Genomic DNA, 27,844 nt, shown 5'->3' with positions numbered 1-27,844 from the left:
TCAGAGGGACTTGGGGGAAAAAATTTAAAAACTACTAACAGCACCTAAGGAATTGCTGGAAATGGGATGAATAAAAAAAAAGAAAAGGGGCTGGGTGCGGTGGCTCACACCTGTAATCCCAGCACTTTGGGAGGCTGAGGCGGGTGGATTGCCTGAGGTCAGGAGTTCGAGACCAGTCTGGCCAACATGGTGAAACCCCCTCTCTACTAAAAATACAAAAAAGTAGCCAGGCATGGTGGTGCACGCCTGTAATCCCAGCTACTTGGGAGGCTGAGGAAGGAGAATCACTTGAATCCAGGAGGCAGAGGTTGCAGTGAGCTGAGATCATGCCACTGCACTCCAGCCTGGGTGACAAGAGTGACACTCTGTCTCAAAAAGAAACGAAGGAAGGAGGGAAAAAGAAAGAAAGAGAAAGAAAGAAAGAAGGAAAGAAAGAAAAAGGAAGGAAGGAAGGAAAGAAGAAAGAAAGAAAGTCAGAATTCATTCCCATCTTTGTGCTTTGGTGACTGAGATGGAAGTCATGTCTGTAAAACACACGGAACACAGGAGGAAGAACTGGTTGGGGGATGAAGATAATAAGTGGGTTTGACTTGTTAGGTGGGAGGTGATGGTGGGATATTAAGTGGAGGTGTCTGCCAGGCACTTGGAGATAGATGAGTGGTACCTTGGGATGGTGGCCAAGGCCATCTGTAGATATGGGCTTAGAATTCATCCAGAACTAAGCAAAGTTACAGACATTTAAGGTATGTCAGTTAGGCATCCTAGGTTGCTGGCAACAGAAACTGAATCTGGCTAACAAGTAGAAAAGTCTCACAGAAACAGAGTTCACTGTGGACCTCTGCTCAGACGGGACAGGGTCTATGGCAGCTCTGAGGTCCGGGTAGGAAGAACTCACAAATTCATCATTCATCAAGCTGAGATAAGTCAGCTGCAATTACTTTTTCATTCTTTTCAAGATTCAAAGAACTGGGAGGGAATCCAGTGAGCTTGGTCATATGCCCATCCCTTGGCTAGTGAAAGTAAGGATACCTTGATTTCCTTCCCAACAAAATGCTGCATAAAATAGAAGAGGTGTTTCCACTATCAAAAGGTGAGGAGGGGAACAGGTGTTGGTGGCCACAGATAAATCAATGTTCGTTCCACTGGGAGAGAGTGTGGAGAAAAGAGGAGGGAGCTGAGGACAGTCAACTGCATGGTGCCCACCTGTTGGAAGATTTGATGGAAAAAGGATAAAGGCAAGTTAAGGCATAGGAAGAGAGAAAATAGGCAAAGGAGTTTCCAAAAAATGGGCACACATATGAGAGTGAAATCCTGCCAAGGACTCAAAGGTGATAAAGAATGTTGAAAAACTACTGGGGTTGCCATTGGAAGCTATTGGTAACATTTGGGAGAGAAGGAGGGCCCGAGGAAGTGAGGAAGAAAAGGAGGGGAGCCCGATGATGGGGTAAGAAGATTGACCGAAGAGACCCATGGAAAAAGGGAGGCAGCATCTATTGTTTGGTGGTAAAAAGAAGGAGAGCAGCTGGGCTGTTGTTTGAAGGGGTCAGTATCACAACGACTCTCAGAACCTGGCTGTTACATCCTATTTGGTCACATATAAGTAGAAAATAATACCCAGCCCAGCACTTAGTAATGTCTTTTCTCTGAAGCTCTTGGTGAAAACTAGTGACGACAATAGCAAAGTGCAAACTGATGCTCTGGTTTAATCTGTTTCAGAAGTTACAGAAAGAGGAAATTGAATTTATTTGAAAGCCAACTTTAAAGGGAAATAAAAAGATAAATGTCTTTTCTAAGCTAAAAAAAAAAAAAAAATCCCAAAGCAATGCAACAGTTTCAGAAACTAATTGTATAAGTGTACTGTTATTACCAGTCTCTTTTCCCCTGGTTGAAACAATCTTCCATAACAACATTTGCAACTATAATATTGTGTAACAAGCACTGTTACGGTGTAATGTCTTTTAAATAGGGGTTAGATAGGAGAGAAGTGAGTATCCATTATCTTATTATCATAACATCCGTCAGTCTTCCAGACAAAACACCATCATCCCACTGGGAGCTAAGGACGGTTTTTACTTAAACACAAGGTCATACTGTTTGGGTGCATGGGAGAGCAGTGGAGGTGGGGTGGGGGATTTTCATTTATTCCAAGGCACTCAACACTGGACTTCTTCCAAGAGAGGAAACAAGACTAAATAGATCATTTGTTTTATTCTGTTTGGGCAGTTCTTGCGTTTCTCCCAACTGTGGCTTATGGACACAAAGCCAAACTCAGAGCCTAGCTGGAGCTGGCTAAACTCCAGGTCAAAGGAATAAACAATTTGAAGCTCTATTTGCGGATTAAGGCAAGCCACACAATTGCAGGACAAAATGAAATTTCACTGTGAATGTGAAGTCGCAAAGAAACAGCCAGGTAGAAGTGTTAAATGATTTGGATTTCTCAAACAAAACCGAGGTAGAGGTAGGAAGGAAATGTGGATTGGAAGTACACATCTATGAGAAATGCATCTCAAAAAGGGTCAAATATTGGAGAATACTGGAGGAGGAACCTGCTGCTTGTTGGGACCAACTGAGGTAGGAACACAACATCTTTGGAACAGCCCCTCATGGTGGGTGTCAAAGAGCCTGGCCATTTGAGTGTCATGGAAAGTGTAGCTTGGGTCATTACTTCTGTCTCCTCTTGCTGGCATCAGGAAGGCCGGCCAACACCAGCCATGCACACTCAGTAACAAGTATAGTTGGTATTCCCAGCATATCCCACTGGCAGAATGGGTCTTTGTCTTGAATCACTTTCCTTTGGGAGACCTCATCGTCGGCCTCATCGCATGTCTAGCGAGAGAGAAGGGAACATTAGTGTCTAGGCTTACTTTAGCATATTAGTTAGCACTGCATCCACTCTGATTTCAGAATTGACAAGTCACGTACAGTATTGCTCAAAATGTTCCTTCGACACTACAGGAAAGAATGGGGAAGTGAATGTCAGTCATTAAAGTGTAGCCCAAAGAGGTAAGTCCTAAGGACTTCTAACATCTTTCATAGATGAAGAATTTGGACCCTATTTACACTCTAATTGGGAAAGCAAAAAAGGGTTGTTGTTTTTTTTTCTTGAAAAACATTGGCTCCTTCAAGACAAGAGACTGAAACTCTTCAAAATAGTTATTTTGTGCATTTCTCTCACTGGTTTGAGTAACTTTAGTAAAAATTTAAAGTTACACATAATTAACCAAAGTGTGTGAGATAGGAATCAACGTATCAATGTTAATATCCTGATTGTGATATTATACAATGGTTTTGCAAAATGTTACCATGAGGAAGACTTGGCAAAGTGTAAAAGAAGACCTCTCTGAATCATTTCTTAACAACTGCATGCCAGCCTACAATTACCTCTATTACAAATTTTAATTTAGAAATGTGATTGAGACAGAAATGGATGCAGGGATTCTGGCACATTTTCATAATAATCTGGCTTCACCCACATTTCCCAGTTATTTCTCCAGTAGTTTCTTGAATGACTCCCTTCCATCTGGAAGAGGATACTCCCAGCTTTTCAAACACACTGAGCGAGCTCATTCACACCTGTGGGCTTTCCCCCCTCCTTTGAATTGTTCCCAGCTCCAGCCCACCCCGCCCTGACTGGACCAAGCACAATACTGTCACTGGAACAGTTCTTAGCATGTCTAAAAGTCACTTGGCTAGTAGTTCATCCACTCGTCAACAAAATTTATTGAGTAACTGCTATATGTGTGGTATGGCTCTAGGCACTAGGGATAGAGTGAGTTGGAAACAATATTGAAATTAGTTTCTCTTCCCTGGTCTCTGGGAGTATATTCCAATGAGAGAGAGTAGAAGAAAACTAGCAAGAAACAAGGTAAAAAAAAAATCAATTCATGATGAGGGTTATGAAGGAAGTCATAGGTTAGAGGGGATAAAGTGACTTTATCTCAAGTGGTCAGGGGAGGCTTCCTAGGGGAGAGGACATTTGAGTTGTGACCTCAAGTGTAAGGATGCAGACAACATAGAAGATCCTGGGACAAAAAGCATTTCAGGCACAGAGAATAAGAAAGTTACCCTGTAACTGAATATAAATATTTGGTATGACTGTAAAATAATTAAACAGATGCTCATTTTTGTAGACTGTTTGCTCCTTATTTTAGGACCAAGCCTCCCATAGCCTGTTTCCCTCTATGAGAGACTGAGAACACCCTTAGGCTGGTCCAGATTTTACACTTTTCAGAGCAACCCCTTCCCCAACACACACGTGCACGCTCTGGCACGGCCACCTGCACGCCAAGGGGTGACTGCAGGCTGATCTTCCAAGTGGCTCTCATCAGTAGCTGTACCCTTAATCCAGGGCTGTGTATAGGGAGATTTACATTTCTTCCTCGCTGTTGGGGCCGTCTGCCTGCTAGCGACGATTCTACACTAACGGCTACATAAATTACTGTCATTAAAGTTGGGTCCTTGGGTCCCCAGAAACCTAACTAGAGGCAAAGGAGGAACCAACTAAGAGAGATCCAGGTAACAGAGCCCGGAGCGGGACGGTCATTTGTTGCAGGCCCCTGGGGTATGTGCCTGTCTATCGCGCACCGGGTCCCAGCAGCAGTGGTTACCGGCTGAGAAGGGCTGGGTTCCCAGGACGCTGCGGGTACCTCATGCTATCACCATAGCCAGGAATCCAGTTTTCTGGATCCCCTCGTCTGTATTTGCCTAAGGCGACTTGCCGCCGTTCCTCTGTCCCCTAGGCAGGGAGAAGTCAGCTCTAGGACACCCTGCAAAACGCCTCGAGGGGTTATCTGCCCCTTCCCGGCCGCGTCCTGGCACCGTTTCCCCATCACCCGGAGGAGTGAGCGCTGTCTCAGGGCGCCCTCTGTCTCTTCCAGGGGGCAGCCAAGACGACATGCCCTGCGTCTCAGGGACGCGGTACGAGCCCTGGTATTCCCCCCGCCACCTCACACACCCCCATCCGGGAGACCCACGTGCAGCTGGGCCCGGGCTGGCGCCGCACCTCGGGGTCTGCGCGTCTCCCCGGCGCGTTCCGGGCGCAGCCCCACGACACGGACCCCTGGCGGGGCGGCATCCGAGAAGTCGCAGGCGGAGAGGGGGCGTCCTGGAGGCCGGGCGCGGGGACGCTGCAGCCCGCGGCCACACAAAGGAGGCGGCGGGAAGGCGGGGCAAGGCGGGCCGGGGGCGGGGGCGGCAGGAAGGGGCGGGGGCCCGCGCGGCGCCGCCGATAAAGCCCCCGCCGCCGCGGCAGCCAGCTTGCGCTGTGAGGCTGCCCGGGCTGCGCGGCGTATGCAGGCGCCACCGCTGCCTCTTTCCGGCTGTGACCCTCCTCGCCGCCGCCGCTTCGCTCCGTCCTCCGACTCCCCGCGCCGCCGAGACCAGGCTCCCGCTCCGGTTGCGGCCGCACCGCCCTCCGCGGCCGCCCCCTGGGGATCCAGCGAGCGCGGTGAGTACAGGCTGCGCGGTGAGTCCCGGGCGCGGCCGGCGCTGCCCTCGGCGGGGGACGCTCCCCGGGGCTCCGCGCGCCACCGGCCCTGCTCCCTGACCTTGCGCCCGGCCGGGAAGCTGCGGGGCCAGCGGGGCCAGCGGGACCCTGGGGCGCCGACGTCGGGGAGCAGAGAACTTTCTCAGCCTCCCGCGGGCCGCCTTGGCCGGGGCTGGGTGCGCGCTGGGCATCCCGGTCCCGCCCGCCGGGAGCCCCGAGCGGGACCCGGGCAGGGCAAGGCGGGGCCGCCCCGGGGTGGCGTCCAGTGATACCCGCAGCTGGGAGCCCTGGGGCCGGCGTGGCTCCTGCCCGGCCATCCGAGCCGGCCCTGACCCTGAACCTGAGGTTTCCAGCTGCTCGCCGGCAACCCCTACCCCGGACTTAGGCTGCGCGCCGCCGGATGGGGAGAGACTGGCGCACTCTTACTTGTTACCTCTGCCTGTGCAGGGGGAGGTGACGCGCGGTGTGGGGAAAGCCTTTAACTTGGCCTCTGGCAGCCGATTTAACCCGAGCGAGCAGGTCTTTGCTATTTTCATCATCTGTAGAAACGGGAGTTGCGAGGCGGATGAGTGACTGCAGGTAAAATGAAAGTACGGTACTCAGAAATTCTGGAAGGAATTAGGCATTTAATGTGTCCACAAACTGAGCGGGGAAGGAAGGCTTCTATTACATAAGACAGCACTCCACCTTCAGGTATTATGGAAGATGCTGTTGAAGGTTTTAGTGTTTTAATGAACGAAACACATTCTTTGTGTGTGTGTCTCTGGAGAAATCTCGAATGCTGCTGTCTTGGCTTTGGCTGCTTTGCAGGGGACGTTCTTATATTTAGCATCAGCATAAAAAGGTGTTCGAAGGTGTGACTTCCTCTTTCAAGCCAAGAAGCCGTTTACTTGTCTGAATTGTTGTGGAACAATATATGTGATAATTGTGTACTTTGAAGATTGTATATCAAAACTTGAGCACAGATAACTGGAAGAAATGTCAACATTGCTAATTTGTATATCCTAAACCACACTTCGAAAATTGAAGACAGTTTCAACACTATCTGAAGGTCTAAATCAGTACTTATTTGCTATTTGCAGTATTTCAATAGAAAAATTTTTGGCTATGCAAATGAAGGTACTAACCTGAGTAATCTAAGGTTTCTTTTAACCCCCAAATTTTGATTCTTTGTTAAAATAATGTTTGAAAATATCGTACCATGCAGGGCAATTACTGAAGGTCATGAAAATGTCATCGTGTTTTATTCTAAAAACAAAAATGAATCTATGCAGAAAATTTCCGTGTCCCATGAACTTCATATTAGTTTAATTTTAAAAGTACTGTCTCCAAAAAAAACTAATTTTCACTTCCACACAAGGGTGATTAAATACCAGTCAGAGATTGTTTGAGGTGGTAGAGTTGGAAATGAGGTGGTGACCTGGCCACGTCCCTGGGTGCATCTCAGCCTTGCTGTCCTCTTCCAGCCAGTTCTTTTCCCATCGCATGGGGACTTTGGCTCTTGGGCTATTTCTCCTCCTCTAGACCTAAAGTCCATGTGGGGGACGCTCTAGATGCGCACTTCCTTGACCGTCTCAAATCCAGTGTCTTCCATGTACTCCAGCTACCAAGTCCTCTAAGTACCTCCAAGTCTTGCCCTCTCTTGAGATGCTCAACTTCTGAAAACTCTTAGTGCCTCCAACCCGCAAGCTCCTTCTTCCGGGTTGCAAACCGGACTCCCACTGTAATCTTCAATGCAAGCGATCTCCAATGCTTTTCCTCCTGCGGGTTTGGCAGGTGACTTTGTAGCCCATTCTACCAGGAGAATAGAGGTCATAAGTATCTCCTCACGTCCTCCCCCATCTCCCCTGTACAGACTTTTCTGTGTTTACCCAGTCATCCAATAAATCTTCTTAAGCATCTACTGTGTCTGGGTACTTTGCTGGATACTCATAGGTGGTAAATAGAGCAGATCCTTGCTCGCTTGAAACTGTCATTCTTGTGGGAGAAAACCAACTAAAAGCAAACATAATATGTTGTAAAATGTATGATAAATGAATAAGGTAGAATTATAAAGAAAAATCAAGTTAGACTGAGAACTTAGAGAGATATAGAGAGATGGCCTCCTTGGGGCAGTGACTAATGTCTCCAGCTGTGTCCTGAATCCCAACTCCCAGTGCCTCTCTCTCCTTGTGAGTGTTACTCCCTTTTCTTACTTTTATCTTCAGTCTCTCCCTGTGAGCTTTTTTCTTTTTTAGTAGTATTTTAAGAATGCCTTAACCTCCCTTGTCCCTGCATCCTCAGCTCACCTGTAGTGACAACCACGTCTCTCCAGGCTTCTTAAACTGGTCTCCCCTTCCTGTTCAGCTCTTTGCAAGCTGGCCAGAGTCTCCTCAAAGTTCAAGGCCCGTGACTTCCTGAACAAGCAATCTTTTTTTTTTTAATTTTTATTAATATGCTTTAAGCTCTGGGGTACATGTGCAGAACGTGCAGGTTTGTTACATAGGTATACACGTGCCATGGTGGTTTGCTGCACCCATCAACCCATCACATTAGGTATTTCTCCTAATGCTATCCCTCCCCTACCTCACTCCCCGCCCCCCACCACAGGCCCCAGTGTGTGATGTTTCCCTCCCTGTGTCCCTGTGTTCTCATCTGAACAAGCAATCTTATGGATACCCACTAGGTTTCTCCGTGGCATTTGATGAGGTTCTTCTATTCCTTTCTGATGGTTTTTTTTTTCACCCCTGGTTGCCACCTTCTGGTTTTCCTTATTCCTCCCTGGCATCTCTGCTACCTCTTGGGGTTACCCAGGGTTCGCTGTCATCCCTTTTGTGCTCTGTGTATTTGGGTGAACCATGTTCCCACAGCTTCGACTCTCACCAATATGAAGTGAGTCCCAGATTGGCATGTAAGCTAGCTTGAGCATGCTCCTGTGTTCCAATCAGTTACCTGCAGTCTGGTGCGCTTACCCAAGCCCTTTAGGCCAAAAAAACACCCCAAAATAAATCCAAAATTGATTTTAGTTTTCACCACCCACCCCATATCCGCTTCATTGTTAGCACAGATTTGTCCGTTTTTTTTGGCAGTGGTTCCACCGTTCATGGAGATGTTGGAGCAGGGGTCTCACGGTGATGCCGGGCTCCCGCACTGCCCACATGCAGGCTGTCACCAGATCCTGTTGCTTCTTCGTGCTGTGAAATTCCACAAAGGTCTGCTCTAGTCACGCTGGCCTTGCCTTGCTTTAGAGCCCAAAAGTGGCAAAATGGTGGCCGGCGTGCCACTTCTAGCAGTAGGCAGCAGTGTTGTTGGCCTGAACAAAGTATATACAACTTGAGTTAATATTTAGAAATCTGGAGATGCCACTTGGATGTATAGCTTCTCCTAAAGGCCAGAAGACCTGGATGAGGCAGTGCGCGGTGGCTAATACCTGTAATCCCAGCACTGTGGGAGGCTGAAGCAGGCGGATCACTTGAGGTCAGGAGTTCGAGACCAGCCTGATCAACATGGTAAAACCGCGTCTCTACTAAAAATACAAAAATTAGCTGCGCCTATAATCCCAGCTACTCGGGAGGCTGAAGCAGGAGAATCGCTTGAACCTGGGAGGCAGAGGTTGCAGTGAGCTGAGATGGCACCACTGTACTTGAGCCTGGGTGACAGAGTGAGACTCTGTCTCAAAACAAAAACAAAAAACAAAAACAAAACCAAAAAAACCTGGAATAGGAGGCTTACATTCCCATGTGGCAAACCTCAGCTGCTGCTGGGTTTCCAGTGCCTGAATACACTGGAGGTAGGTTGCTTTCTGGTTCCCCCAGACCTGTGACCCTTGCTTATAGTGGCGTTCTGGCTCCCATGGGCTTCAGAGCTAGAGACCCTAGGCTGAGACGATCATCGACAGCCTGGGAATGCCTAGTGCTTACTGCACAGTGTCGTGCACCTCATGTTGCATCCCTTCTAACTCTCTTCCATGTTATTGCTGGTGTGACTTTCCTCCTGCTGCCCCAAATCCAAGTCTTCTTGGGTCCCTCCTAATAAAATTCAATGGCTCCCTCTTGATCTGGGCTTAAACCCCTGACTCTAAAGGAGTGGCCATGTCATATCACAAGTTTGGTATCTCAAGATTGAAAGATGAGCTCTCCGCTATCTTTATACAGTGTTGTACCCGAGTTTCTGAAGATGCTTTTGAGCTTCTGTAGGGTAGTTAATACAGAGTTCTAGTGTTGATGACAGTCCTGCTGTTTACAAAGCATTTCTACAAGCCTGACTACTGCCCCACTTCCTCGCAGCCCCCCTGGGTGGAGATAGGGCAGGGTCGATTCTATATCCCAAACAGCAGTGGGGAGTCTGTAAATATGGAGGCATAGGCCATCCCAGGGAGTCCCCCACCCTTGGAACATGGGGAACCTTGTTTTACATGTGGTACCCAGAGTCATACAGTGTGTTCCCGAGGTCATTTAGACGCCTTAGGGCAGAGTCTTGACCCAGAACTCAGTTCCTGTCAGCATGCAGCCAGGGAACTTTCCACAGTGCTCCATGGGCTCACCAGGCTGCTGGCCATTTGTAATGACCCAACAGAGTCAAAGCTTTCTTCACTCCCTTCCCATCTCCCTGCCTTGTCCCCTGCCTGAAACATTCTTTTCTTGCAAAACTGAACCTCCCGTAAACTGCACTGGTACCGCCCAGTGCTTTTCTGCCTTTGCTCCTTCTGTACCTCTGCCTGGAATTCCCTTTCTCCTCCTGTGTTCGTTGTCTGGCTGATTTCTCCTTTTTCAAGACTGAGGCTCAAAAAGGCCTTGCTGGCAGTCACCACCCCAGCCCTCTGTGGCACATGTGCAGTGTACACACATGTCACCCCTCCCCGTGCCTACCTCAATGATGGCAGTTTTTTGTGTTGTAGCAACATGCCCTATCCAGTAGACTCTAAGCTCCAGAAAGACGTGCCTGTGTTTTAGTTTTATTTGCACCAGCGGTGGTGTGTGGCCCAAAGGCAATTAACAGATGTCTGAACTAAACCATATTCATATTTTTTGTAAGTTTACTGCATGCTTTATGGAAGAGTGTTTGTATTCCAGACTCAAAGGGGAGCTCTCTCTGCCAGACCTCCAGCCCTCATTTTGGTACTAGCAAATTTAATATATATTCTCAGACATTTTAAATTTTTGATTAACCTTGTCTTTTGAGATAAAACATTACTTAGAGAAAAGCGGAAGTCTAATATAGAAGCACTTGTGTGCCTGTGTTCACTTCAGTTATCCTCATCTGAACCTCCCTTTGGCATGGTTCTGCCCTCCTTGAGGTCTGTTGGCTGGGCTGCACTCTGCATTTCGTGGTTTTACAGGGTAGGAGAATGCATTTTGGTTTATTTCTATTAACCTTGGTGATGGTGATATATGACCTCTTGGTGACTTTTTTTTTTTTTTTTTTGCCATGGAACTTTTTTGGCTGGTATCGTCAATCACATTTGGTGGAAAGAGCAGGCTGGGAGAGGGTATGGGCTGCACCACCAATAGAGCGTGTAGGTTACCATCTAGAACTCAGTTTCCTTGTCTATATAATGGGTATATTGAAATAAATGATCTAAAAGGTGTCTTATTTTTAAAACCTATAAATTCTTGGCTCAGTTTCCTTTTGATGTGGCTTTCTCATAAATGTTAAGTCTAGATAAAATTTTTTCGTAAATGCATTATCCTGTGCTCGTACACCTTAAAGTTCTTGTCTCTCACTTTTTTAAGCCTATAAAATCATTCAGCATTATATTCAGAAACAGCATCATGGGCCAACATGAAGATTTAGTTTGTATTCCCACTTAGAGCATTTATAAAAATTTTAAATAAATTAGGTCCCATATACTTGAATCTTGTCAACCTGTTCTCCACACATAAATGTGCCCATCTTCTCTTTGCAAACCATCTTTCCTCATGAGTAGATTGCACGCCTAATCTGAAAACCAATGTTGGGTTTTTAAAAAATACCCTTAGATACAGAATGGAGTCAAATGCAATAAACTACATCTTTAGGTTATCTCTTGTCTGCAAGTTCCCAATTTAAGAATACTGAAAGATTAGTATGATTTTATTTCTCTTTTGAGAAATACCACCTCCCATCCAACAGGCCAAGTCTATTTCTACAGTCAGTGAGTCTTGCCTTTATTCTGCTGTTAGATTTCTAGGTCTGGATGTAAGCCCAGTCCAGGGAAGTCGGCATCCCTTCTGGGATTCTTTCTGTGCATGAGGATGGCCACTGAGCCCAAACAATCCTCTATTTGTAATTCCACTCGTATGTTTTGGCAAACATGTCCTAGGATTCCTCCAAAGGTTGGGGTGGACACCCTAGTTCAAGATTAGATCAGGAACACCCAGGCTTTTGCCACAGTTTGACCTAAGACATTATCCTTTGCTTCAGAAGATCATTTGAGAATTGGAATTTACATCCATTGTGCCTTTCCATTTTTCTTATTTAATTCTTTGAAGAATAATAGGAGGAGACTTTAATATAAAAGAAAAAATCCCATCAAGAGTCAGAAAGGATTTCCTGTTACGGCTGCAAATCTTGGTAAACGCACTTTGTTTTTGTAAACCATGCCCCACCCCCAACCCCTAGTGAGAACTCGTAACCTGGGGAATTTCTCTTGAGAGCATACCAAAAATAGCATCAGTGCCTTCTCTTACCCCTACCCCAACTTTCGCCCTCCATGTAGTGCCAGCAAATATAGCTATAGAAAAAATAACCACTTGTTTTTATCCTAAGTTTTTATGGGCCAAATCTTGAAGGTGGATGTGGGTATGTGAAAGAGTTTAATGCCAAATACAAAGCCCACTCGGAAATGAATAAGGTGACTACAAATGAAAATGGATGTTTCTTTCTTCCTTTGGGGAAAGTGCTATGTAAATAAAGGCAATGTTTGCTTCCTCTACTAAAATTTATTTCTTCAGTTTTTAAATAAGAAATCCACTCAAGAAGTTATTCTTACTGAGGATTTGGTCACTGTTAAGATTATAGGAACTATTAACTACTGCATTATCTTTTGCTTACAAGAGAACAAACCCAAATCAAAATAACTCGGAAACAAGGCGGAGAGCTGTTGGCTGACACTGCCCACTCAAGCATGGGAGAGGTGACTCTGGCCCTGAAGATGACTGGAACCAAAGACTGAGGACTTGGAGGCTTTCTTCTCTCTCTCCTTGCCTCTCATCTCTGCTTCTGTCTGCTGATTGTGGTTGTCCTCTCCGGGACCATGACTGTAGGTAGCTCCAGGCTTACCTCCCTACAGCCTCCTCAGTGAGGAGGAAAGGGGCTTTTCAGTTAGTTCCAGCCGGTGGGGGTGGGAATCCTAGGGAGGAATTCTGATTGGCTCAGTTTCAGTCACATGCTGTTCCCTGTACCAATGGCTGTGGGCAGAGGAGTGAGGTCCTATGATTGGCTGATGCTAAGTCACATGGTCACATGCTCTTCCCTATACCAATGGCTGTGGGCAGAGGAGTGAGGTCCTATGATTGGCCGATGCTAGGTCACATGGTCCCATGCCCTTCCGTGTACCAATGGCTGTGGGCAGAGGAGGGAGGTTCTATGATTGGCTGAATCCCGAATCACATGGTCAATCCTTGGTTAGGAGGAAAGGGAGTGGAGAGGACCGTGCTGCCTGGCGTTCCCCAGCTGCCTTTCTTTCTGTTTTCCCCCCAACGGAATCTCTATGTGGTCTCCTAGAGCCTCGTGCCTGCCTCTCAGCTAGATGCTGATATCATTCCCACTCATGTAGTTGGGAAGGAAGGGTGTGGCAGAGATAAAGGGTCCACGGTCACGCAGTATGTGGGGGTCACACAGCCTGTATGCCAAAGTGGCACACCCTGTGAATATGTAGGGTCGCACAGCCTTTATGTGTCAGTGCCAGAGCCTGGACCCGGGTCTGTAGATGTGTGAACCGTGAGCTGATACCATGGATATTCAAAGATTTACATCCCATCAATGTTTATACCTTCTTGAGAAGAAATTTGTGTCAAAGCACACTCCTCCTTTCAAGACTACCTCTTCGCCGTGCTGCGTGATAGCCCTAGTATCACAACCAAAACACATGATACAGAAAGAGGCCAGTATCTGTGTGGTACGTTTGAATCATGGTTTTATGCCTTTGGCCCCCTAGTTCCTTCCTTAGACACTTGTTTTTTTCTGGGACTGAAATCTAAAATTAGTACTGACCTTTGGATTGAGAAGGTAGAGAGATTTACACAGAGTCCAAGCGAATAACTTAAGCTGAGCTGGATAAAACTCAGCAGAATCACAGAACAAGTGTGCCATGACTTTTCAAAGATGCTTAATTGAACTCTGTTTGCGATTTAACTTCTTTTTCTAAGGTTTATAGTTACCTTTATTTCAAAATTTGTCATTTTAAAATATGTGTTTCCTCCTTTTCCTCCACTGTATAGTAATTAAGAGTGTGGAGGATTTGGAGGCCAGCGGGCTTTGGTTTGAATCTAGAGGCTACATATTGGAGGCTATGAGCCAAAGCCAAATTTCTAAACATCTCCAAGCCCATCCGTGAGTTGGGCCTAAAGGTGTTTAGGCTTAAGCACCCCTGAAGTGTTGTGAGGATGAAGCGAAGAGTATATCTTAGGCGCTAAGCACAGTGGCAGGAATGGAGCTGACTTTCGGGACACGAGGTGGCTGTGGTTGTGGCATTGGGTAATATTTGTCACAGAAGTACAGGTGAGCACTTCTCCGAGACTCATGTCTTTCTTGTGTCTTTGGCCTGATGAATGAGTGACTTGCTCTGTGTCTTTGCATGCTTTGTTTCCAGACACCTTTCCTGCTGCACTCTCAGTGGGCAGTACTCCCCAATGATCACCTGGTCATCTGTCCTGCCCGCAGGCTTCAGGCTCTTGTGCGTTGGCCATGAAGCAAAGGAAGGCTGTTGCATGAAATAACCTCCTTCTGACTCCACCCTTGCATTTGTGAGATGTAAACAGCAGTGTTACCAAGAGGTCTTCCAGGGAACACGTTGCAGGTAGCCCTGTCATGCTGGCTGCTTTTTTCCATTAGGTTAGTTGTGAATAACGAATAAATGTCTATGCAGGGCCAGACATGTCTATGCTGGCTCACGCCTGTAATCCCAGCAGTTTGGGAGGCTGAGGTGGGCAGATCACTTGAGGCTTGGAATTCAAAAACAGCCTGAACATAGTGAAACCCTGTCTCTACTAAAAATGCAAAAAATTAGCTGGGCATGGTGACGCACGCCCGTAATCCCAGCTACTTGGGAGGCTGAGGCATGAGAATCACTTGAACCCCGGAGGCGGAAGTTGCAGTAAGCAGAATTGTGCCACTGCACTCCAGCCTGGGTAACAGAGGGAGGCTCTGTCTCAAAATAAAACAAAACAAAAAATGTCTATACAGTAGGAAAAATAATCTATTTGGTTTAATATTTAGGTCTCTGCAAGGGTAGCATCCAGAGGCTTCTCTTTTCATTCTTGTTTTTCTGACTGTGAAAAAATCATTCTACTGTGTCCAGTGATGTCCAGATACCAAGAAATAACTATTTTAAACATATGGTGAATATTGTTAAAGCACATGGTGATGGTCATTTAATTATGATTTGATTCCGTCAATATGCAAAAGAGTTCTAAGAATGTTGGGTTAACCTTAGCAAGCATTCCCAGATAGGAAATGTGTTTTCTGCTACCATTGATAGGATTTTTTAAGGATTTTACTGGCAGTTATCCACTTTGGACTTCATACAGCAGTCTGAGTATATGCCCACACCTGAGTTGTTGCTCTAACAGTGAGATTAGGGGATGCCAGGGAGAATCTGTGTGATGACTTAATTGTAAGGGAGAGCTTTCTTTCTAAAGGTGTGGATTGTTCTCTTTGAAATTTGTATACTAAAAGAATCCTATTATCTTATGCCAAACCTGTGCTAATTTCTTAATGACATGTTAGTTAAAATAACAATTTGGAGGATTGGCTAAGGATGCCACAGTATTCATAATAAACCTGTTCTTGTGCAGCAAGGTGGTAAATCATGAATATCATAGTTCTGATCATACTAATTTGAATTAATTTAGCATAGTGGAAAGTATGAAGACATAGTTTTTCCAATGCATATGTCACTTCTTAGCCTAAAATTTCTATGAGTGGGGCAAGTACATTTTTTACATGTACAGTGGCAAAATTATGCTTGTGTACTGCTCTCTACCTTGTGTTCTGGTTCTGCGTGTGTTTTCTCTGCCCTGTTAGGAACCTGCAAGTGGAGTATCTTATTCTTTTGGGCTCCTCCCACCATAGCTGGCACAGAGGAGCCCAAAAAGTACTTCCAAGGGGAGAGGGAAGTGGAAAATTATGCATCATCAGTGTGTCAAGTACTATTAGGCATCTTTTATACACGATCCTGTTGAATCCTAACAACCCTTGTAAGGTAGAAATCATTCCTGGTTTATAGGTGAGAAAAATGAGATTCAGGTGTGTAGAACACCCGGCTCCGATTCCCACTGATGGGATATAGACTCCGGGTCTGTGTCTCTCTGTGGTGGACACTTTGGATCCTGAAACACTATCTTCAGGAATGATTGAGGCTAAGCCATGTGGCTGAGCAGTGATGCACAGCCTCACAGATTGAAGGTCAGAGCATTGCTGGGCAGAGGATGAGTTTAGAGGTCAAACAAACTTGGTTTCAAACCCCAGGTCCACACTTAGTAGTGTGTGGCTTTAGGCAAAATACTTCCCTCTCTGTGCTTTATTTCCATAGCTAGAGAATAGAGAATGATGAGGATATTACCCTCCTTGCAGAGAAAGATCACAGTGTCCCCAATTAACATGCAGGGAAATGGGAAATAGGAAATACAGTGACTCGAGTCGCTTGGCAAAGGCAGGGCTGTGGCAGGTTGAGAATTCACGTCTTTGACTCCTGTCACCTGTTACCTCTCCAGATGCCAAGTCTGGGTACAGTTTGATGACAGAACTGCCATCAGCTGCCACTCACCCTTGGTTAGCCCTTAGCGGCCCACATAACTTGGTGGCTCTTACAACCCGATCCTAGAGTCCCATGGCTGATTCATGCTCTTTTTCTCTATTGTGTCGTCTCTGTATTCACTCCTGTGTTCTCGAGGAAGATTCATTCTAGAGGGTAAAAGAGAGTCCACAAGACTTGTTCTTAATGTATACACCCCACACAGGACAAGAAGGAAGTTGAAGGTGGCAGCCTATTGTATTTGGGTGACGTGCAGCTGAAGAGCTAGTTTTTGAGCACTTACTCTGTAATAGGTGCTTAGAGGGGCACAGAAGTATCTGCAAAACAGGCCAATCTTTGAGGGGTTTATCTATTTAGGTAGAAAGGGCACATCCATGATATTTAATAACAATTTGAGATAGTCTAGAACAGTGGCATATGGTGTGGGGGAGGGGGAGGCAATCAGGGAGCATTGTCTGTAGAGGATCTGAAAGCAAAAATGAAATTACCTCAGTTTTTTTTATTATCATGGTGATAAAATATCCCTCCACCAGACCCAACCACTTCTACCACTCCCACCTTGTCCCTAAGTCCTGTACTGGATCAATAATCAGCTGCCAAAATGAGTTGATACCAGTGACATGTTTGGGAGGTCAAGCTGGCAGTGGTCAGTGTGGACTGAACTGTTGGGGAAGGCTGCGTGGAAGTCCCCTCCCCTCCCTCTCAGTTAGGACAGGACACCAGGAGAGCAGTCTGTGACCCTGAAGACTGCAGCAGTCCCTGATGCCCATGCGAGCCGTGGGCCAGGAAAGTGCTTTCTGTGCATTGCCTCACCACGTGAGAGGCTGGTAGCCCAAGATGGTTCTGTAGCTGAGGAATCTGGGTGAGCGACAGGTGTCCTCCTATGCGAGATTAGGGGAGTAACGCCCAGCTTTCACACAGCCAGCCAGCAGGGGGGCTCAGTAGTGCTAATGCCAAGCCCTTCATGCAGAGAAGTGACTTAAGTGTCAGTCACTACTTTGTGCCAGAGGTAAATCTCTCTGCAGAGGGAAATGTTGGCACATAGCTGATAAACACCAGTGTCTAGGTAGCCCTCCTGGGCACAACCGTCCTCATTTTTTCTTTTACTTGACTCTCCACTAAATCCTTTTTGCCCGAAACTTTGTAGAATTGGTATTTATTGATTTGTATCAGCTAAGAGTTGGCTATTTAGTCTCTGACGTGCTCTTTATGGCTGAAGAAAAACAGGTAACTCCTTCACAGTGGAGAGATTAATTCCCTTGAAAGGAAGACAAAAGTTTTCATGGACAACTTTGGAAAGGTGTGAAACATTAAATATCTATGACAGCAAGACACGGGAATACACAAGCCTGTGTTAAGGCCTGATCCCTTCTGGGCCAGGCACATAAGCTGAAAATGGTACCTGAGCAATTTCTGAGTATGTCATGAAAAGGCACTGAAATACAGAATTTTCTCTATGGAAAAGAGTGTCCCGGCTTGGAAACTGTGTGTCTGAAGCAAAAAATTTCCTCAAAATTGTTCTGCAGAAAGGGAGTTGCCGTCTAGTAGGGTCCTTACAAAATCATTAGAGTTCGCAAAAAAAAAGCTAGATAGATGAGATCCATGAGTGACTGGCTGAGAACAGATGGGGAAGGCAAATTCACCTGAAATTCTCTCAGTCAATGCATATTATGAATGCTTATCGAGGTTGCTTCATGAAAAGGGGTTAAATTTTAAAAAAGAGAGGCAAAGAAATTGAATACAGATTTAGTACTTGTTCCTGAGGTTATAACTTCAGAGTTGCCAGATATTCAACATTGAATTAGTTAAGGTAGTGCTAGTTGTTGTAACAAATAAACCCAAATATGTACCGTGACTCAAACATGATGGAAGATTATTTTCCACTTGTATAAAGCCCAAAGTGGGCATGTTTATGTGAAACCTGGTGATTTGACGACCCAGCCTCTTCCTGTCTGTGGTTCCACTTTATTTAACAGGCAGTTGCTAAGGTCACGTACTTGTCAGCATTGAACTGGTGGAAGCAGAAAGATCATGGAGGACTGCATATGGGAGATTTTGATAGGCTAGGCCTGGGAGTGGAATGTGTCACTTCTCCTATTTCATTAAGTACAGTTCAGCCTTATGGTCACGCCCACCTACCTTGAAGGCTAGGAAATGTAGCCCAGCTCTGCGGTTGGCAAGAAGAGGAAATGGGTTTCCTGAGGAGCTAGCTGCCCTCTGTCATTTGAAATTTTATTAAGACCATTGAAGGTCACTTTAAAAGTAACACGATCACTAATATGCTGTGTGGATCGTGAATATATTTTTGCCTCTGAGGGCAACTTTCTTGGTCACTCTGAAGGGCTTCTGATGGCCTAGGGTAGGTGTTTCAGTGGCAGTGTTGCACGTCGTTTTGAAAAGTGCTGTGTCATAGGCAACTTGGAAGGTAAGGAGGTGCTGTGCTTAGAAGAATGGTTAGACAATCACAAATTGAAGACAGGCATGTGGACACTACCTGGGAAGACTGTGAGCTAAATTGCTTCATGGAAGGTGAACATGGAATGAAAAGTACTATTTCTAACTCATAGTGTATGTGATTTCATGTGAGTCATAAAGTTTATTTGGGCAGATTGACCAAAATTTGTAGGGGGTAGGGATTTTCTCACTGGGAAAAGAAGAGGGCTGTCTTATCTGGGGGATGCCCTATATCCAAGCATGCATGGGAATTAGAAGTTAATCAAAGAAATAAAGAATTAACGCTGGAGGAGGGGAGCCTCACTCTTGCAATGTGGGAGAAGTTGGTCAGATGTGCTGGAAACACACTTATACATCTGGGAGGAAAAAGAGAGGTGAAAGCTGGGGAATGGGGTTAGTGCCAATCCTGCACTCTGACTGAGGGAATGAAAAGAGACCCAGGGGATTGGGCAAGGGGCGGGCAGGTGACCTGTCCCTGGGAGAAGCCCTTGGCAGTGCCAGTCTTGTGGTGGGTACCCCTATGTGCTCTCTTTTTTTTCTGTGTGATGTGGGCAGGTTCCCCAACCTCTCTGCATCTCTGTGTGTAAGAGTCTGTGAGATGATGTGTTCACAGAGCTGTGCACATAGTAGGGGCTTTATGAAAGTTTCTTCCCCCATCTTCTGTGCAGCTACTCACCAGCCCCATTGTTGGGGATCATTGTCTCCATAATTGGCTGTGAGTAACTGGAGAGATGTTCTCCCCTATAAAATGCAACTTCGTGACAAAAAGAAGCTCAGCCCCCTTCATCCCTAAAGATTCGTTGGTGCAGTTTCTTATACCAGAGGTTAGATAAAGCTGAGAAGGAGAACTTCCATTGTCATTGACTTTTAATTCTAGAAGTCCCTGTTCTCCTATCTTAGCTTTGGATGTTGGCAGCAGGGCAGCAGGCGGGTCTTGTGAAGAAAAGTTCTGTGGAACCTAAGAGTTATTGACTTGTTCTTCAGCATCTTCATGTAATCCTCATAGCAGCTCTCTGAAGTTCATTGGTGGGGAAGGAGGCTTATCACTGATCTTATAGATGAGGAAACTGAGTCACAGATCAGGTATGTGACTTACCCATTGCAGGCAGGCCCAGGACTAGACAACAGGCCTGTTCCACAGTACTGTTAAATGGGCATAGGTTTCTTCTGGGAAATAGCAAACGTCCCCTGGCCCTTAAATCCCTTCACAAGGCATTAGCATCGCCTGTAGCAAAGGAAATGGAGTCAGGTTACAGGACGAAGCTCAGTAGCTGGGTGACTAAATCCAGGTTCGGAACCATGTTTCCCATCACTTAACATGGTTTCTGAGCTTTGAAGAACTTTTTTCGTTTGATAGGTGCTTGCTTGGCAGGAAGAGGTGGGCAGTGATCGCCTTTTTACAAAATTTTTTTGAGATTTTCTTTGCAAACTCTTTGTACTGAAGGAAGAAAGCAAAAGGCGCAAAGAGTTGGAGATAAAAGCACAGGAACCTTTCTTAAAGTGGAAGTCGTCTTCTCATATCTTCCCCATGCCTCATTCCCTTTTCCTACTTTAGAAGTATCTATACCCTGTGCCTACAGATACATATATTTTTATTTACTTACTATATTTTGGAAAATGTCTTATATGATTTTTCCCCAGAAGTCAAAATGTGGGAACCAGGGACCACCCACCTCTTGTACCCAGTTCAAACTCTTTCTGGGTCACTGTTTTATGTGTAATTCATGCCAAAAAGTTACACTGAAGGCTATGGATGGACCAAAGCTGCATGGGTTTCTTACAACAGGCCTGGGTAGAGAGGCTTGGTGCAAGAAACCCACCTTGATTACAAGAGCCAGAATGGAGAACTGAAAAAGAAAAGAATGTCTACCCAGTGTCACAGGATTACTTTTGTGGGTGCCAAAACATATCTCAAAGTAGCCCTTTAGTCACCTAATAAAAGATGGGAAATGTTTAGTCCATATGTACTACTGGAATCCATGTATTTTAATATGACACCTTTGATATATTTGGAGGGAGGGTAGGAAAGATGTTCTCTGTTTTATTTCTTCTGAACCTTTTTAAAAGTTTCTGAACTGCTTAAATGAACCTACCTGTAGACTTAAATGTGTTAGGAAGCTGATTTAGCTGCACTGAGCTCTTCCTTTCCCTTACTTCCTTCTCAGGTTGTAGAATACAAGCTCAGCACTTTCCTGCCTTCCCTCTATTGTTCTGGGAAAGATAGTAAGTAAATAGTGTCTGTTGCCAAAGGGAGAAGAATAAACATAGGCTGGATCACCAAATGGTGCTGCATTTTATTTGTATGGTGTCAGAGACACTGGCTGCTTAGATGGCATCACTGAGGGAGATCCCCAGCATGAAGCAGAGAAGACAAACTTGGGAGTTTGTCAGGATACCCAGGGTCATTGCAGGTCAGAGAGACTGACTAACAATTACCAGACTCACAAGAGACGGATAAATAACAAGAGGGTCCTCTGACCAATAAGGACTTTCCCCACCTTAACAAAATCTTCATGGGAAGCCCACTTGTTATAGGAGGCTTGATTGGTGTATTAGTCTGTTCTCACCTTGCTATAAGGAAATATCCCAGACTGGGTAATTTATTAAGGAAAGAGGTTTAATTGACTCACAGTTCCTCAGGGCTGGGGAGGCCTCAGGAAACTTACAATCATGGTGGAAGGCAAAGGAAAAGCAGGCACCTTCTTCACAGGGTGACAGGACAGAGTGAGTGCAAGCAAGGGAGATGCCAGACACTTATAAAACCATCAAATCTCATGAGATTCACTCATTATCATGAGAATAGCATGGGGGAAACTGCCCCCATGATCCAATCACCTCCCACCTGGTCCTGCCCTTGGCACAGGGGGATTATGGAGATTATAATTCAAGAAGAGATTTTGGGTGGGGACACAGCCAAGCCATATCAATTGGTAAGTACCATGTGAAAGCAAGTTAATGGCCCATGTCATAGAACTAAAACCATTTGTTTTAGTTCTGTGTTGCTTGTAGGGAATTTCCTAGTCAGTTAGCACAAGAGGTTTAGTGGTTCAGCAAAGTTTCACATACTAGGTCGCTTCATTTCCAGAGATTGGGAGTGTCTAAAGGACTAATTTTGTAATGTCAGATAATGTAAGAGAATAGCCCCTCGTGACAGGTGATTGAAATAGATAATTTCTGAGTCCTTTCATTATTTCCTATCTGTTTCTTAATTCGTGAAATAAAAGTTAAGGGTTATCTAAGGAAGAACACTAAGTTATGACTAGTACTTTCATTTGTTCAATAAATACATATCTGGTGTTCATTATGTCATTTAACTTTAAATTTTTTTTTTTTTTTTTCTTGAGACAGGGTCTCACTCTATCACCCAGGCTAGAGCGCAGTGGTGCGATCTGGGCTCACTGCAACCTCTGCCTCCCGGGTTCAAGTGATTCTCCCACCTCAGCCTCATGAGTAGCTGGTACTACAGACGTGAGCTGCCACGCCTGGCTATTTTTTTTTTTTTTTTTTTTGAGAAGGAGTCTCACTCTGTTGCCCAGGCTGGAGTGCAGTGGTGCGATCTCAGCTCACTGCAAGCTCCGCCTCCTGGGTTCATGCCATTCTCCTGCCTCAGCCTCCCAAGTAGCTGGGACTACAGGCACCCGCCACCACGCTCAGCTAATTTTTTGTATTTTTAGTAGAGACAGGGTTTCACCATGTTAGCCAGGATGGTCTCGATCTCCTGACCTCATGATCTGCCCGCCTCGGCCTCCCAAAGTGCTGGGATTACAGGCGTGAACCACCACTCCCAGTCTAATTTTTGTATTTTTAATAGAGACTAGGTTTCGCCATGTTGGCCAGGCTGGTCTCAAACTCCTGACCTCATGTGATCCACCCACCTTGGCCTCTTAAAGTTGGGATTACAGGTGTGAGCCACTGCACCCGCCTTAACTTTAAATTCAGATACTTTTAATTCTTTGGTTATGGTTTGTTGGTTGCTACCACTGTGGGTCACTGTCTTATCCTTCCCAGTAGGGAGAGGTGTGGCTGCTCTTCTGATTTTCACCTCCTCTTACTAATTTACCCTGTGGTGGGAAACACATCAACTGATAGTGTTATTTCATGTTAAGTAAAGGCAAATAGCCACCTTCCTCATTTGACTGAAACTCAATGTGTCACATTCTACCTCTTTTCTTAGTCCTTAAGGACTTCTGTCATCTGTTAGTCTGCAGGCTCTTAAGGTCAGGCTCTGTCTTCCCTTCATCTTTGAAGCTTCTACTCTTGTGCTTCCCTCTTGATGTAGGCCCTGAATCACTGTTTTGTTGACTAGGAGAGCACATGAACTGTTTGTGCAACCTCTCAAGCTCCGTTAGAAATGGAAGATGATCATACATCTTGTGGCACCCCTTTTTCCCAGATCCCAAGCTTCTGGGCACCCTTTCTTTCTTCACCTCCACAGATGCTGCCTTCACCCACCCTTTGATGAACCATCTTGATCAACTGCCAAGAATGTCAAGGGCATTTCTAACGCCAGGGCAACAGCTATGAGCACTTATGAGACCACATCAGGTTTGACTCCTGAACGAAGGATGTCCTTATCCATGGTCTCTTTTTCCTGGCAGGCATCTTGCTGCTATTTTGGAAATTTTCTCTGGGCCGTAGAGGTTTGAACCAGTCATGTCTAGGAGCGTTTGTTTTCTCAGGAAAAGCAACCCTGTTAAAGCCATTGTTTTAAAAAGTCACTTGGAGCATTAAAAACCTTCGACCATCCATTCATAGTGCTAAAATTTAGGAGTGGGGCTTCAGGCAAGCAATATTGAATTAAATGTGTGGAGCACTTTAAGACAGCATTTGATTGTACATTTAAAATAGGGAATGCAAATTGAAATTCCTCCTGGGTGCTTTAAATCATGCATTATATGTGCAGTATTTTCAATTAGCTGCAGAAAAAATATGTTCGGTGTGGCTGTATTTTTACAGCTGGGAATTGCTCAGAGAACACAATTGACTATTTCATCCATGTGAGATTTATTTAAATGACTCGTGGGGCATTTGCAGTTTAGCCAATAATTGAAAATATTGTTGCAATGTGGCAGGTAAAACTAGGAAATCATTTCGCATTCCTGAAGAGGTGTTCCAAGCTCAGCAGCATAATATATTAGTTGAAGAGGGGCAAACGGAGTGAGATCAGTGTTGAGTCCTAGTCTTTCACATTTCATTCCTGGGTTTTGCCCCACCATGGAAATATATGGGATGGTGCTTTCCAGAAGGATCTGAAACGCTAAGGTGTTATCTTGTTTCTATTCTGTTTTTATATGCCAAACACAAATGAATGGTCAGACCAGATATGGAAAGACCCATCTATCCCCCAACTCTCTTCTGACTCCTATACCTTTCCCTCCATTCTTCGTACCATTTCACTTCAGACGTCACCTGGAATACTGATGCAGGAGGCTAAGCTGAGTCTCTCAGGATAGACAATTCAACCTTTCCATGGTTGTTCATAAATATTACTAGGGATTTGGAATGCATGTTCCCACTAAAATGATGTAAATGGTGGTTAGGTGATACCATATTAAAATGCATCATTACTTGTGCGATTCAGACAAAGTATGGGTTAACTAGGCATTTTCAAGGCAGAATTAAAATACTAACCACCACCACTTTCTCTGTAATAGTGGTTGCCAACCAGGGATGATCCTTCCTCTCTCCTTCAGGGACATTTGTCAGTGTCTCCAGACATTTGGTTGGTCCATCTGGGTGGGGTGCTATTAGCATCTCTTGAGTAAAGGCCAGGAATACTGCTAAACATTCTGCAATACACAGGATAGCCCCCTACAATGAATAATTATCCAGACCCACATGGCAAGAGTGACAAGGTTGTGAAACTTTGCTCTAGAAATGTGTACATTCTTTTTTTTTTTTTTTTTTTTAAAAAGACTTCCTCAAATACTTTAGACCATACCTGCTTATAAGATGGTGGCCACTGTAATTGACCTTAATACATGATGGTAATCAACAGATCATTGAAAGCTTTGCTTTTTCATCAATGCCTCCATTATATATTGAGCACTTCAGTGTCCATGTGCCATGCTGGAGGCTGGGGTGCCATGGTGAACAGGATGGACAAGGTCCCCAGTGGGCTCACAGGCACAAAGACAAGGGAAGATGACAGTGATCCAGTTAGAGGGAACATAGGCATGAAGGCCTGAGGCTAGGAAGAACCAACCACGTTCTGTAAACTGCAAGGAGGACAGGGCACTGTAGTCTCCACCTTATTGGTGGCCTAAGTTACCTGCAGTCTGAAAATTGGTACATGCAGTACAGTAAGATGTTTTGAGAGAGACGTCACATTCCAATAACTTTTATTACAGTATATTATCCATATGTATAATATATAAAAAACAACATATTTTTATTATTGTACTATTATTATTGTTCATCTCTTACTATGCCTAATTTATAAATTCAACTTTATCATAGGTACTTATGAACAGGAAAAAACATAGTGTATATAGGGTTCCAAATTTTCCATGGTTTCAGGCATCCACTGAGGGTCTTAGAACGTATTTCCTGCAGTTGAGGGGGGCCTGCTGTCTGTGGAAAAGGAAGCCAAATCCAGACCAGACAGGCCGACTCAGAGGCTATGGAGCGAGGGCGCTGAATTTTCTTGCAAGAGCATGGAGAAGTCATCATAGGGATTGACTCAGATTTTAGAGTCACTGGGGCAGTGCAGGCAGAGAGATGGGTCTAGGAGACCAGTGTCGTCCTCTGGAGATGTTGGTGGCTTGGGCTGGGGATAGAGGAGCTTGAGAGGGGTGGATCATTCAAACAATAGAGAGCTTTTCCTTGTTGATGGTTCTGTGGGATAAAGGAAATGATGAAGGACAGTTTCCAGACTTCGGCTTAGGTTCTTGGATGAACAGTTGGTGGTGTCACTTAGAAAGACATGGAGCCTGGGAGAACGGCAGGGTTGGGGTGAGGAGTACTTTTTCTTCTCATCCTAGTTTTCTATGATAAAGGGACTTCTATATATCTTTCTACCCCTTTTATTATTTTATTATTTTTTTTTGAGAAGTACTGTGTTTTAGAGTCTGCTTGCAAAAATGGAGGGTTTTTCTCCTGGATTACCTCATCTTCCAGTTACCATTGTTACAGGCTTTCCAGTGGAGCTCAGATTTATTTCTAAACGATCTCTTTGAGCAATGATCAAGCATTTTCTATATGAGGTATTTCATCCATCTAAACAAAACTGTGATGAGAGTTGGCCTAAACTCTAGACTTCTATCATGGAATGTGTTGACCACTGAGGCAGGGCTGGTCTGGCTTTAACACACTAAAACTTCTTAAAGAATTATGTTAGTATAATCCCACCCTATTTCAGTTTCAGGCTGGTAGGAAAACACTTCCTTATTCATGAGGTTGACAGCCTTGGAAAGAACACAAGGAAAATCGCCAGAGCCTGACGCCCATTTTCTCAGTCGCCAGTGACCATCAATCATTTCCTAAGCCCATCATCAGGGCTGTCAATGGAGTCAAAGGGCTGAGCTACTTCCCCTGGGGAGGGCAAGGCCTCTCAAGTCACCTTCCCTGAGGACCTGTGACCAGATGTGAAAGTCTGATAAAGTCACATACTAGAGACCCTTGACTCCCTCTAACAGCAAAGAAATAAAGGAAATTGAAAAAAGACCACAAGTCTTAAAGGCAGCTTTAAACATTTGTTTTGATTTTTAGAAATTATAATATTTGAACATTTTGCCCTTGAGGAAATGTTAAGCTGGACTGTAGTATAGGCCTTCAAAGCCTGAAGAGAGGACCCCAGGCCTTCGTGATGATGGTGGTAAATGGGGTAACGGCAGAGGCCAGCTTTGAGTGGGGCCTCAAGAACTGTCCTAAGAACCTGAGACATAGTACTTTTTAAAATCCTTATAACAACTCTTAAAGTAAGAACTACTATTACACCAATTTTCAGATGGAGGAGCTGAGGCACACTGAAGGCTAGCACTTGTCAAAAGTCATACAGTTAATTGGCAGTGGAGGTGACATTTGAACTTGGGTGGTTTGTCTTAGGAGCCTGCAGGGGCCATGTATAGTGTCCTAAATCCTTTTGTTAATTTCTTACAGAATAAGAATTAATACTGTTATAAGTCAAATAATTATGAAAATGTACAATTATGCAAGCACCCTAAAACTGTAGCTATTCTTTTTAAAAGGACCAAAAATATTACATTTTTGTGTGATTGTACATTTGCCATACAGGGAAAAAGTAAGAAATAAAAAGATCTGTCTTAAGGTACATTGGCATTTGTTTGCTGACTAAAATTTTACAGTAGGGTTTTTTTGTTGTTATTTTGAGAAGTTATATAGATTCACATGCAGTCGTTAAAAAAAAAAAATAGTAATTCAGAGAGCTCTCGTGTACCCTTTACCTGGTTTCCTGCAAAGGCATTATCTTGCATAACTGTAGTACAGTACCACAACCAGGAAACTGACATCACACAATCCACCCACCCTATTCAGATTTCACCAGGTTTACAGGTACTCACTGGGGTGTGTGCATTTACTTCTATGCAGTTTTATCACATGTATGGACTTGTGTGGGCACCAACACAGGCAAGATACAGGACATTTCCACCACAGGGACCCCTCATGCCTCCCTTTTATCGTCACACACATCCCTTTCCCTCTCTTGTTCTCTAACTTCTGGTGACTACTGATCTATTCTCCATCTCTGCACTTTTGTCACTTCAACAATGTTATATACATGGAATTACACACTATGCATCCTTTTGAAATAGGCTTTTCCATTCAGCATAGTTCTTTGAAATCCAACCAAGTTGTTTTGTGTATCAGTAGTTTATTTCTCTTTATTACTGAGTAGTAGTCTGTGGTGTGGATGTATCACAGTTTAGCCATGCACCTACTGAAGAACATCTGGGATGTTTCCACTTTGGGACTATTAGAAAATAAAAGTTGCTGTGAACATTGGTGTACAG

The 27,844-nt window shown here is 44.9% G+C and overlaps 1 protein-coding gene across 1 annotated transcript in view; it reads left to right on the top strand.

Annotated features, from left to right (window-relative positions):
• Positions 1-5,482: 5,482 nt before the first annotated feature.
• Positions 5,483-27,844, top strand: part of SERPINE2 (serpin family E member 2) — a 63,925-nt gene continuing 41,563 nt past the window's right edge. The window contains exon 1 of the mRNA XM_034955272.4: positions 5,483-6,064. Within this exon, the coding sequence (XP_034811163.2) occupies positions 6,051-6,064 (14 nt within the window). The 5' untranslated portion in view covers positions 5,483-6,050. The remainder of the gene's footprint in view (positions 6,065-27,844) is intronic.

The sequence above is a fragment of the Pan paniscus genome, chromosome 13, assembly GCF_029289425.2.
Source record: "Pan paniscus chromosome 13, NHGRI_mPanPan1-v2.0_pri, whole genome shotgun sequence".
NCBI lineage: Eukaryota > Metazoa > Chordata > Mammalia > Primates > Hominidae > Pan > Pan paniscus.
The sequence above is the reverse complement of the archived record's forward strand: the minus strand, read 5'-3'. Positions and strand labels throughout refer to the sequence as shown.